Genomic DNA, 12856 nt, shown 5'->3' on the forward strand with positions numbered 1-12856 from the left:
CTAGAGAATTCAGTTCATATGTCTAATCACATAATTTATACAGACTTACTTAGTGAAGTTAATACCTTAAGAAATGGATCCATCTTTTATCAATTTTTGCTGGATTCCAGCTTGTACTAAAATACTAGGGAATGAAAGGTCAAAAATCCACGACTACAGACCTGATGCACATCCCAGTGCCACTTTCTGACTATAGAACTATCATACATGAAGCATGTACAGCCCAATGGATGTTATGGCAAACTCAGTCAGCTAAGATAGTTGGGTTTGAGATGCCTAATAATTTTAGGCATCTCAAACCTAAACCAGTTTTGGAATTACAGTTCACAAATAAATAGAGAAGTAGTCACTCTTGCCAGGCTGTGTATTGGGTATACACGTCTCATGCATTTGTTCTTACTCACAGGTAATAATTCTCCCCAGTGAAATTACTGTTCTGCCACTTTCACAGATAAACTTTTATACTGATGGACCGTGTCTTTAGGACAGTCCATCAGTTAAAAGTTTGCAATATAAAAGTGTGCAGGTATGCACCTCATGTATGGTCGTGTTGGAGGAAATTCAAGAGAAGCAAGGTGATTATACCATGAAAATTTTCCTAACAGAAGATTGCCAAACATTTGTGATGTTTGATGGAATGTGCCACTTTCCCTCAAAAGGAAAAATAGTAAATTTATGATTATGCCTCAAGGGCAATTGAAATAATATTGCAAATTAAAACTTCAATAAAAATTAGTCACAAAAAGGAGGAGGGGAACTGGCTTTCCTCATTTACCTAAAAAAAATCAAAGCTAAATTGTTTTCTAATGACATTTCAGATCAAACTTGCTATAAATATAATGAACACTATTTTTAAACAACTTTTGCCAGGTGAATAGTGTTAGTATTATATATAAAGTAATATAGCTCAATTGTAATTATAGCCACTCAATATAATTGTTATTCTTCAATCAGAATTGTATTTTTGTGTGTTTCTTGGTGTGGAATTGTAGTGTTTCAATTTTTTTAAATGCTGTTGGGGATAAAACTTACTCACATGCATGCACATATACATGAATCTTCCTTCTTAAATAATATAGAACTTTAATGGCCAATCTGATTAAAATGTAAGAAATAAATAAAATTTTTGAAATACTTATATTTTAACATATCTAATAATTTCAGGCCTTTTTTTCCAGGCAGCTCCAGGTTACTACATGGCCAAACAGATAATCAAATTGATCTGTGCAGTGGCAAATATTATCAATAATGATCCCATTGTTGGTTCTAAGTTGAAACTTATATATTTGGAAAACTACAGAGTTACTCTTGCTGAGAAGATTATTCCTGCTGCTGATTTAAGTGAACAGATCTCTACTGCAGGAACTGAAGCTTCAGGAACTGGGAATATGAAGTTTATGGTGAGGTTCAGAGTGTAATTTCCAACTTAGATTGATATTTAATAAATGCTATATATAAAATCTTATTTGAACATTTAAAATTCTTAGAGATCTTAAATGAATTGGTTATCATAGTATCTAGATGTTCTTGGTAGCTAGTTTGAACTGCATGAATTTTCAATCACTAGTTGTAACCCTTGAGGATTACACTGTTACTACAAGTAAAAAGAAAACAGTTTACAGACTTGATTTTAATAAGGTTGAACACATGTACAAATTTTTTGACATACTGACAGAAATATATCTCCATTCTTCTAGCAGAACAGTTTTTAATTGATTGATACCTTTGGATAAGTCTGTAGAGCCATATTTGGTAATATGGCTTTCCAATTCATCACACTGTGATTCTGTTGAATTAAAAATGATGTATACCTTGGGCATAATGTTCAAAGTTCAACATTGGATCACATAAATTTAGAATTTTATTGTTGAGAAATATAAGTTCTATGCAGTAGCACTTTGTTTTTCAACAAGAATTATGCTAAATGTACATGATGTTAAAACATTATTTTTACATTTGCTTATTCAGGTACAAAATTCTAAAATTGGCAACCTTGTAACTAAGAAAGTTTCAGAGAATAAACATACTGCCTAATCATGGACAAAGGTGGTGCAAGAGTTTTTGCCAGTATCACCGAGAATACCTTAAGCGTTCGGGGAAGTTGGGATAATGGTAATATAGATTCATATTTAGCTGATGGTATGGGTTAAAGTAACGCTTGCAAAATCACAATAATTCTTGTCTGTTTCTGTGACAGCTGATATTAGCAGGATGTTTGGAGGGTTTCAGTGTTTCAAATGAATGAGAAGCTAATGATAGGAAACAAGCTTAAATAACTTTAAAGAGTGTTCAGGGTAGCAAACTGTACAAGAAAATTTAGTCTTAACTGCATATACAGTAATGTTAGGAATATCATCAATAAAATAAATGAATTTGAGCTTCTGGTCAGGACAACTAATACTGACATAATACGGCTAAAGGAAATGTGGTGCTACCTGGAAATAGGGGATGGTGAATTTCACTGTGGCATGTATAATGTATTTAGGAAGGATAGGAATGATAAAAGGGATGGTGGAGGAGGATCATGCTTTCTATTAAAGGCAGCCAAAGTACAATAAAAGCTCTCCCAGATTTAGAAGTTGTATTCTAGTGTGGAATATGGGTGGTGAGTGCTGGTTGGAAGCAAAAGTATAATGAGAGTGGGAGTAATCTACAGATTGTGAAGCTTATGATGAAAGCCTCTACATGCAAATGGCATGGGTAGGCAGATGTGAATGTCCTTTTATGGATGATTTCAATTTCCCCCTAATTGACTGGAGCAAGTGAAAGGGGAAACACCATGGGGAACAAAATTTTAAATCATTTATATAGCTGTTATTTGTATCAGCATGTTTGGGAAAGTACGAGGGGCAAGAATATTCTAGACTTGACTCATGAACCAGATGATATTTAGGGCTAACAGCATAGGGACCATTAGCAGGAAGTGATCAGAGTTGTAAGTTGAATGATGAGAAGAGAGGTAGCAGTTGTTAAAGGCAAAGGAATGGGCTTTAATTTCAGGAAAGGAGATTATGACAACTTAAAGTGCTAAATGGCCTCTCTCAACTGGGAAGATAACTCACAGAGCATGAATACACAAGAATTATGGTATACCTTTTAAAGCTGTATTAACCTTGAACACATATGTACCTATATACCATTAAGGAAATACAGCAAATGGAAGATTCCAAAGAGAAAATCTGTTTAACTAACCTGGTTAGATATTCTAATAGTTGCTCACAAGTATCATTGACAAAATCCCATGTCATTCTGTGCTGCTGAGAGAATTTTGTATCTGACTGCACAAATACCTCCAGGTATTTTTGATTTTCCACTATTTGAGTGTAGTACTCCACAGTGGCGCCTCTGTAGCCAGGTGGGAAGGAGCAGCAGTGCATAGCACACGCTTCTTGATTAGACCGGGGTTCGAGCCTGTCACCACCAAATACGGAGGATGCAGAAAGGTCAGGGAATGACCACCACATTTCCCGGAGCAATATGGCCTTAGTTGCTAATGCTCCTAAAAACCAAATAACAAACAAACAATTGCATCAATGTTAGGCTGAGAAATGACAGTTGAAGTTTATCTGCCTAATTTTTTTAGATCTTGTTGCAACAGCTTACCCTGATTACTTCATTCACTAACCTGCCAACCTTTGTATCATCTGCAAAATTAGACATTAAGCCTGGTATACTTTCATCAATATCATGAATAAATATAGAAAACAAACAAAATTGGGCCCAGAACTGAACCCTGGGAGACTCCACTAATAATGTTAGTCCATGAAGAGCAGTGCCCACTGATAACCACTCTGTCTTCTCCCACTCAACCTTCCCTGTATCCATAGCAGTAACATGCTCTTAATGCCACACTGCTCCAATTTGTACAGCAGTCTTATGTGCAACAGTATCAAAAGCTTTCCTGAAACTAAGTATATGATATCAAAATTTTTTGCATCCAGTTCCTTTGTTACTGCATCATATTATCTGATCAGATTGGGCAGACAAGTTCACCATTTAAAAAATTCGTACTATGACTGCCACATAATTGCATTCCTGTCTAGATGGTCCTGAATTACTTATTGAAATAATTTAAACACACCATTATTTTCCTTGGAACAGAAGTTAAGCTGACATTGATTTGATTTATTGAGTATTGATTTATTTTCTCTTAAAAGGGTACAGTTAGATCTCTAATTGTACTTCTTGGAAATGATGTATTAAAAGAATTGCTGCTAAAATTGCTCCTCTGTTATACACAAGATTACATTATGTATGCTGTGGTACAAAAGCTTAATAGTTACATAACCATTCTAAGTAATAATATTAGTAATGCATTTTTTATTTGTTTTTCACATGGTTCATAATTGCCTGTAGAGTTAGATGTAACACAGCCTTCGTTAAGCTGAAATTCCAGTTTCTTTTTTTAAACTAACCCAGCTCCCCTCGACACTTGTCATTTCACATGTAAAGATAAGCTCTTTCTTAAAGTTTTTTTTTTTTTTTTTTTTAAAGAACTTAAGACATTTCTGGTACTTGAACTTCTTTTGCTAAACATTAGATGTTAATATTTGAGTGAGTTGCCATTTTTTCATTTTTACACACTGGTTGCTAAAATAGCTCTTTTAGAGTATAAGTAGAAAATTTTATTGATGTTATGAATGTACTTTAAATATTAAAATCATATTATTAAGCAGCTTTCAGGAGTCAGGTAAATCAACCATAATAGTTCTTGTTTACATTGACCAGATAAGAAGATTAAACAGTTTAACAGAAAAATTTGTGAAATCTCCTCTATATGAGAGAGAGAGAGAGAGAGAGAGAGAGAGAGAGAGAGAGAGAGAGAGAGAGAGAGAGAGAGAGAGAGGATAAAATGTATGCATGCTATACTACAGGTTCACTGATAGGTGGATGATATACATTTACTAATAGTAGGCCACTTGTGAAATGTAAACAAGCTTAAAAGTCTACTTATTTATTTATCTAAATTTAGATATATTTATAAATCTAAATATAATGTACTACTATAATGAATGTCTGCAAACTCAGCTGTCTATATATTACTGTATGATAGTTGTCCATTAAAGGGGAAAAAAATAATAATAAAAAAATGTTTTTATCCTGAAGTTAAATATTGTTAACACTAGCAAAAATTATTATAGAAACTGAAAATTATAGGTTTAAAGGATATGCCACATGCAATGATTTAATTAATTAAATTCCAAACATCTCTTATGTGTTTAAATTTTTTTAAGCGGTCATTACTCTAATAAAACTTTAAGTGGAAATACTAATTTACTTTATATATAATACAGCTGAATGGTAATAAGTACTTTGAAATTGGTAAATTACAAAGGAATGGGGAAAAAAAAAAAATCTTATGATATAATCAGTAACTATTTATTGAAAGTGTTACCAAGCAGTTATAGTTGCTTTCTGTTATACTGTAGCAAAGATAATCCATTTAGATTATGTTTGCTGTGTTTCATATATAAGTTATTTGAGAAACTAAGTAGTGAAATATTTTCACTGAAAATAATATAGCAGCAATTATAACATTTAAGAAGTAAAGAAATTTTACAGTTCATTTATATAATTATAAATTTTTTATTTATATATTTAAATAATGAATTTAAATTTATCTGTATAAATGGTGTAATAGTGCTTTTCTTGTTGATTATGACAAGAAAAGCACTATTACGCCATTTATACTTCTGTTAATACAGAAGTTATGAAATTTACTGTTTTTGAATATCAGTTACAGTAGCAAAATACCTTAGCAGTATGTATACATACATACATACATACATACATACATGTCTATGGTTTTAGTGTGTGGGCACAGAAGAATACATATGTTTTTCAAGTTTGTTTCAGCTATGTCTGTAAATATACAAATTTACATATCTTTCAGTATGCTACCATCTTTTATCTGTGCTTCCAGTGTGTTTTCAACTAGTAGTATACAGTTTTAATAGATGACAGTATAAAAACTGCTTTGAAAATTGGAAGAGGAGATTGCAGTTGTTAGCCTCTGATTTGGGTATTTGAAGGATATTATTGCATAAAAAAGTCAAGATTTTTTTAAATTATATAAAAAAAAATTGATTTAACATTCACTTGAATGTTTGACAATCAAGTTAACATAAGAACAAATTTACATTTAAAACAGTTTATGTACAAACTATTTTCATTTTTGCAAAACTTAAATTCCATGAATAAATTCACTCCATAGAGCCAGCTCTTAATGGGAAAATTCACTGCCCCAGGCAGGAACATGTTCAGCAAACTCATTGCTGAAAGGGTTAAAGACAATGAGATTAATGAATAGGTAACTACACTAGATAACATTTTATTAATGGTAAGAAGTTCAATATCACTTATCTTGCATTGAATGCAGTTGTTTGTTTTTAAGATGAAAAAATACTAATCTAAATTTATACAATTTAAAACACGATTGTATATTATTATTTGTTTCAGCTAAATGGTGCATTAACCATTGGTACATTAGATGGTGCAAATATTGAAATGAGAGAAGAGATGGGACCTGAAAATATCTTCATTTTTGGGATGACTGTAGATGAGGTTGAAGAATTAAAAAGAAGAGGGTGAGCCAAAAGAATTTACATCTGGATATTTTTATATATGGGAAAATGTTATCTAGCTATACAGAGTACGACTAGAAAGTTTCAAGACTGAAATTATTAAAAATATTGAACATATTGACTTAAGAAAAAGTTATTTTTTTTTATTTTAGCTAAGAAAAAGTTTTTTTTTTTTTATTTTGTAAACTAGATTGGCTGTAATTTTTTTATAATAGGTTGCATATGTGCAGAGATTTTCTTTTGTCTATTTTTGAAACTAAATTTTATTTTTATTTATTTATTTATTTTTTTATATAGAATGTCACTTTTGATATTTATAAAATTTGCTTGTTGAATGAATCAGCCTCAAAGCATAGAAATAATTACTGAGGTATATATTGAAAAAGCATTATCAAAAATTTCGATGGTACAAGAGACCATATAAGTCAACAAATGACAGTCTTAACTCCCACGTTAGAAGTATTATTCGAACTGAATGTCAATTAACAATTGAAAACATAACCTCTCAGGATGGAATATTATATGGTAGTTGCTATGCCATCATATCAGGTAATTTAAGCATGAAAAGATTATGCAACTTTTTTTCTCAACTTTTTAACAACATATCAGATGAACTTTCAAGAGAATTGACTGAAATTTTGATTACAATCTGGGATTTCTAAAAACAGTAGTGAAAGGAGGTTTTATGAAATGTGGTTTTATTTTTATGACCTGCAGATAAAACATCAGTCCTCTGAATGCAAGTCTTTGAGGAAGAAGAAAAAACTGGATTGACAGGTGTATAGGTAAAATTATACAGCTAGGTCGCGATTAATGAGAGTTCGAATAATGCAATATTCGATTTAGTGCAAATTGTATAACGATACTAGGTTGCGTTTAATGCAAACCAAAATTCAGTTAATGCGAGGCTAGCACAGCTAGCCTTATATTAGATTAGTCTCGCATTAGACGCTGCTACACTTGTTTATCTTCGCGTGTGCATGTGCTACTGCCTGTTGTAATATATGTTAGTTTTCGTGATTTGTTTTAAGAAGTGCCCATACATAACAAAATGGCCAAAAGGAAGATTCCTTCAGATAAAAACACTACGAGTGCAAAAAAGAAGAGGCTTATTATTAAATTGGAGCAAAAAATTGATGTGATTGAACGATATGAACGCAGTCATAGCAATTCTAAAATAGGACAAGATGTCGGAATGCCTGAATCTACGGTATGGAATATTATAAAACACGCAGGGGAAATAAAAGAAAAATGTAACGTTGCATCAGTCTTTTGTGATTTGCAAACATCTACAAGGAATAGAAGTATTACTATGATAAAAATGGAGTGTCTTTTAATTGTATGGATTGAGGATTGCAATCAAAAATGCATTCCCCTTAGCAGAGCAGCCATTCAGACAAAAGCTTTAAATTTGTTTAAGAGAGTGAAAGAAAAAATAATGAAGTAGAAGAAACATTTAGTGTGAGTGCTGGTTGGTTTGATTGATTTAAAAATAGAGTTCAGCTGCATAGTGTTAAAATTACTGGTGAGGTGGCCAGTGCAGATGAGGATGCAGCATCTAAATATCCTGATGTTTTAAAAAAAAATAATCGAAGATGGTGGATACACTGATCAACAAATATTTAACATGGATGAAACTGGTTGATTCTGGAAAAGGATGCCTTCCAGAAGACATTTCTAAGAAAGAAAAAACTCAACCTGGATTTAAAGTGTCTAAAGATCGCCTAACACTTTTATTGGGAGGAAATGCTCAAGGCGATTTTAAATGGAAATAATAAATAATATTTAAAATAATAACTTTTCTTGGTAATGGCCCTTTCTGATATCAAAGAACTCCTCTTTTAGGGAACCCTCATTGAAATGGGAATGGAGCAAGTCTGTTTTTAGCAACATCTTACAACCAAGATTTTGGTAGCCTTATAATAAATTTTCAATCAAGACGTTTGCTATATTATTTCCCAAAAAATGTTCACAAACTTTCTTGAAGGATTTCCAGTCTTCATTTCCAATGGATTTAACACTCTTTCAAAATGTTAATTTTTCAATAACTGATCTGCAGACTGATAAAAACACATGATAGTTTTTATAAAAACACTTTGGATGATATTTTTTTCTTTCCAGGTAAAAGGTTTTTGCAAGGGGGCTAAATCTTAGTTTATTAATGAATGGCTGACTGTCCCACTTGCACAAAAAGCAACAATATTTTTCATAGCCAGATTGTAGACTTAAAAGGATCCTGATAACTCTGAAATCTCTGCATGTGTGCCACTTATATTTAAAGTATTGTACTTTTCTTAAGGGAAGTTCTATATTTTCATAAGATTATTTCACGTAGACAACATGATGACTGATTATTATAGATGGATATGTTTCCATTTTGCAGTAGCATAGCTTTTAAAATTAATTTCAGAGAAAAGCCTCTATCCCTAAGGTTTATGTTCTCTTCCAAGGGCATGAAGCCGTCCATCACTATCATCGTGGTAGCGAAGTGAATCTTCCAGTGTAATATGAAGAGATCTCTTTTAGCCATTTACAGATATTAGTTGTATTTGTACAGTAAATTCCATTCCTTCAGCCTCGATCCAAAAAACTCTGCTTGTACCTTTAGATTTAAATCACACAAAAGATAATTTAATTTGCTTTTAGTTATCAGATGAAGCTTGTTTAGATCTGGGCATTATATTCTTTCAGATTTTGTATGGATTGTTTGCATTGAGTCATCTATGTTTTTCCTCTTCTACCTGTTCCTCCAGAAACCCAGAGGAATAGGTAGTTCAACACCTAGACTGATCAATTTAATGGCTAATGGGATATTTGGATACCAGATTTTTTTTCTGTCTTTCAGTTTGAGTTATGCAAACAATAGCAGTAACTGTCATGATTGGTTAGCTCCCACACCATGGGAACAACAAATGGCAGTGTAACTTTATTTTTGAAACCAGCCAATGAGATGCAAAGCAGAATTAGTGCAGCATATATAAGGAATCCACTTCTTGTCCTGATGTCTGTCTTACTTTGCAGCAAAAATAAAGTTCATATGATTTTTCTAATAGCGGCATTATATACTGTTTATGAGATTTAATAGTAATCACTGAATATAATAAGATCTAACTGGTGAATTAATGCACTGAATGTGACATTTTAAAAGCACTTCAACTGCAGTATATCAAAAACTTAACAGAAGAGCACAAGTTTGGAGTGTTAACCTACATACAACTGTGATTGATTGATCTATCTGGGAAGTTTGCTTTATATATCTGTCTGATATGCAGGGAGCAGGCAAGGTAAAATAGTCTAGAAACTGACCACTGCAACAAGGTCTAGAAAACTGTTCACTCCAGAACTTATCAGCATTCTAACTAATATGGATAGATTGGATCAAAATGTAAGTATGCCAAAACCAGAATTTGAAATATCTTGTAAGCTGAGGGGCACCCCCTCAGTTTACAAGATATTGCTTAATGGATAATGTTTTTTCAATGCTGATTTGAAATGACCAGCCTGTTTTTTCCTGTTAGGGAAAAACAGGCTGCACATTTGAAATCAGCATTAAAAAAATCTGCTATTAAAAAATACATATCTCTGTTGGGGGGGAAAAATTCATTGTGTTCTGTGTAATTTATCCAGTTTGGTTGACTGAGCCTCCCTCCTATTAGTAGCCTATCCTCATATGTTCAGCGGGCCATGTAGCTAGTTCCCTATTAATAGGTTATACCATGAGGTGTGCAGAAGCTTGGATGTGGTTTCCTCCCAGTTAAATAGCCTCAGACTCTTCAGCAGGCCAATTACTTTTCATTCTAACATATTTGAGGGTATTAAAGAAGAAAGTAAGTTTTAAATGCCTTTATGCATATAAAAATTTAATTTCAGTATTTCAGCACACGCTCTCTCGAAGAAGAGATGAAACCAGTTACTAAGGTAATAAAACTCAACAGACATAACAATGGATAGACATGTATTCATAAGACACTCCATTTTTGCTATGTATTGCAAGTATCTGCTTTGCTTATTGGAGGCTTGAAGTGGTGAAACCCATGTTTAGTCTCTAGAGCAAAGTTTCCGGCATCCCCCCCCCATACTTCTCCTTCAACCCATTTAACCCAAACATGGTACCAAGTACTATAGGTTCTAATACCTCTTGTGTTTGGGGTTCACATAAAAAAAAAAAAAAACCTAAAAATGAACCTCTTGCTCAAATTATCTTGAATTAAATGCATATTTATTTAATTACAGATAAATAATTACATATGTTACATATTTTTTTTGTCTTATTACCAGATATAATGCAATGCAATACTATAAAGAAGATTCTGAGTTGAAACAGTGTATAGATCAGATTGCCAATGGATATTTCAGTCCACAGAATCCTGATATGTTCAAGGATATAGTCAATGTTCTTTTACACCATGACAGGTTAGTATTTGTCATATTTGAAATGTATTATTAGAGTATTAAAGAAATTAATCTGTAATAGTAAATCTAGTTTGATGTGATACGTAACTGAATTTTGATATTTTATACAGTAATCAACTTTTTAAGGAGTGAGTTCTAGGATGAACTTTCTCTTCAATTTTTAAGCCCCAAAGATGGAATGTATTGCAATTTTTAGTTTGTATTTTATGAAGTACATTACATTAAGATGAGCATCTACTGATGTTATTGTAAGTCAATGATATGAAGTTGGTTCAGTTTGCAAAGCTTAATATGAGTAAAAAGCTACACAGAATTTAAATCTGTTGTATATTGGTGGTGGCCTCACATTTTCTCTATATCCTTAAATTTTGTACCTTGAATTTTTATTTTTTATTTATTTTTTATTTAAAAATTATAATGGAGTGTCCACTCCAGATATGAGTTGGTCTACTATATCAAAACAATGTACTAGATTCATATATAACTATGTTCTTTACTCTGCTTATAATTATAACCTCCACTCTTTTTTTTTGGTGCTGCACATCAAATTCTCTTTTCAAAATGGTATGCACAGATCCTCAATTGAGTTTATTTAATGTTCTTTAATCTTTTCTGGAGTACATACATGTATATGTCCACAAGGTAACTTAATCTTTTATGGAAAAGGTTGTCAGTTCCCAAACTTTTTGGGAGCTTGGTACTTTAATCGCAGTAGTGCACAAAGTTTTTTTGACTTGTCAAAACATCTTGTGACTCATCCGCACATAATAATGCACAAATCACCTGTTTATCTACAGTCAGTTTGAATTAGTTTGCATCAAATAGAAGGTATTTTGTGTTTGTGTGTCCCCCCCCACATTTGTCTCAAATTTTGCTTTAAATTAGGAAAAAATGCAGAAACCCACAATGTTAAAAACAGCTTTCGAAGAAGACGCTTCATGCTATTCAAAGACTTTTCAGTGTGGTTTCCTCCCAGTGTAAAAATTAAGAGGGTTGCTTGTCTATTACAGATGATCCTCACTCTAGCCACCCTTCAACTTCAAAAATCAGTGAATCAACCATTCATATTCAACATCCAATTAGGAGTCACTGATGTTTAACTATTCACAAAGTTGCTAGTGAAATTGGTATTTCTTACGTGACATGCCAATTTTAACAGAGATTTTGATAATGTGATGCATTTCAGCCACATTTGTGCCTTGCATCCTCACTGATGATCAGTGATTAGTTAAAAAAACAGCAAGTTCTTGCATATCATATTTTAATCAATATGCCACTGCTGATCCACATTTTCCCTCCAAAATTACTGGTGACAAATAGTGGGTGTATGGCTTATTACCTGGAAACAAAAGGCCCAGTTCTCTCATTGGAAGATTTCATCTTTTTCTAGGCAATAAAAAAAAAAAAAAAAAATATATATATATACAGGCATACCTCGGTTAACGTTACCTCTGATAACGAAGCCTCGATATAACGAAGTCCGCAATTTCAAGCCCCATTTAACATAAAAAAATATTCCAATTTAAGGCCAACGCCCGACAATCATCCGATTGGTGACTGACGGCGACTCGTTACGTATTCCCGAGTGCTCCCGAGCTGCGGGCATGTCTGTTATAACAGTTTTGCGTGTCAATCGCGTAATTTAGTTGTTGTTTACATGATTGACGTTGTTTCAGTGTGGCGCATTGCAATAATCGACGTAGGTTCTTTATAGCATTACATAACGTAGATTTTGTAAATTTTAATAGAAATATATTTTTGTTTTAGTTAATTAAAATGTCAGAATCAAAGAAAAGAAAAGCAATTTCTTTGGAAACTAAACTAAATATCGTACGACGTGTTAAAAGCGGCGAAAGAAA

General features: G+C 32.7%; 1 protein-coding gene across 1 annotated transcript in view; it reads left to right on the plus strand.

Annotated features, from left to right (window-relative positions):
• LOC150088576 (glycogen phosphorylase-like) overlaps positions 1-12856 on the plus strand; it is a 206463-nt gene that overhangs the window by 184602 nt on the left and 9005 nt on the right. Inside the window, exons 14-16 of the mRNA XM_090369579.1 lie at positions 1179-1400; positions 6460-6587; positions 10863-10997. Coding sequence (XP_090225705.1) covers positions 1179-1400; positions 6460-6587; positions 10863-10997 — 485 coding nt within the window. The remainder of the gene's footprint in view (positions 1-1178; positions 1401-6459; positions 6588-10862; positions 10998-12856) is intronic.

This window comes from Mastigoproctus giganteus, chromosome 3 (assembly GCF_048544385.1).
Source record: "Mastigoproctus giganteus isolate SK-2022 chromosome 3, ASM4854438v1, whole genome shotgun sequence".
NCBI classification, from domain to species: domain Eukaryota; kingdom Metazoa; phylum Arthropoda; class Arachnida; order Uropygi; family Thelyphonidae; genus Mastigoproctus; species Mastigoproctus giganteus.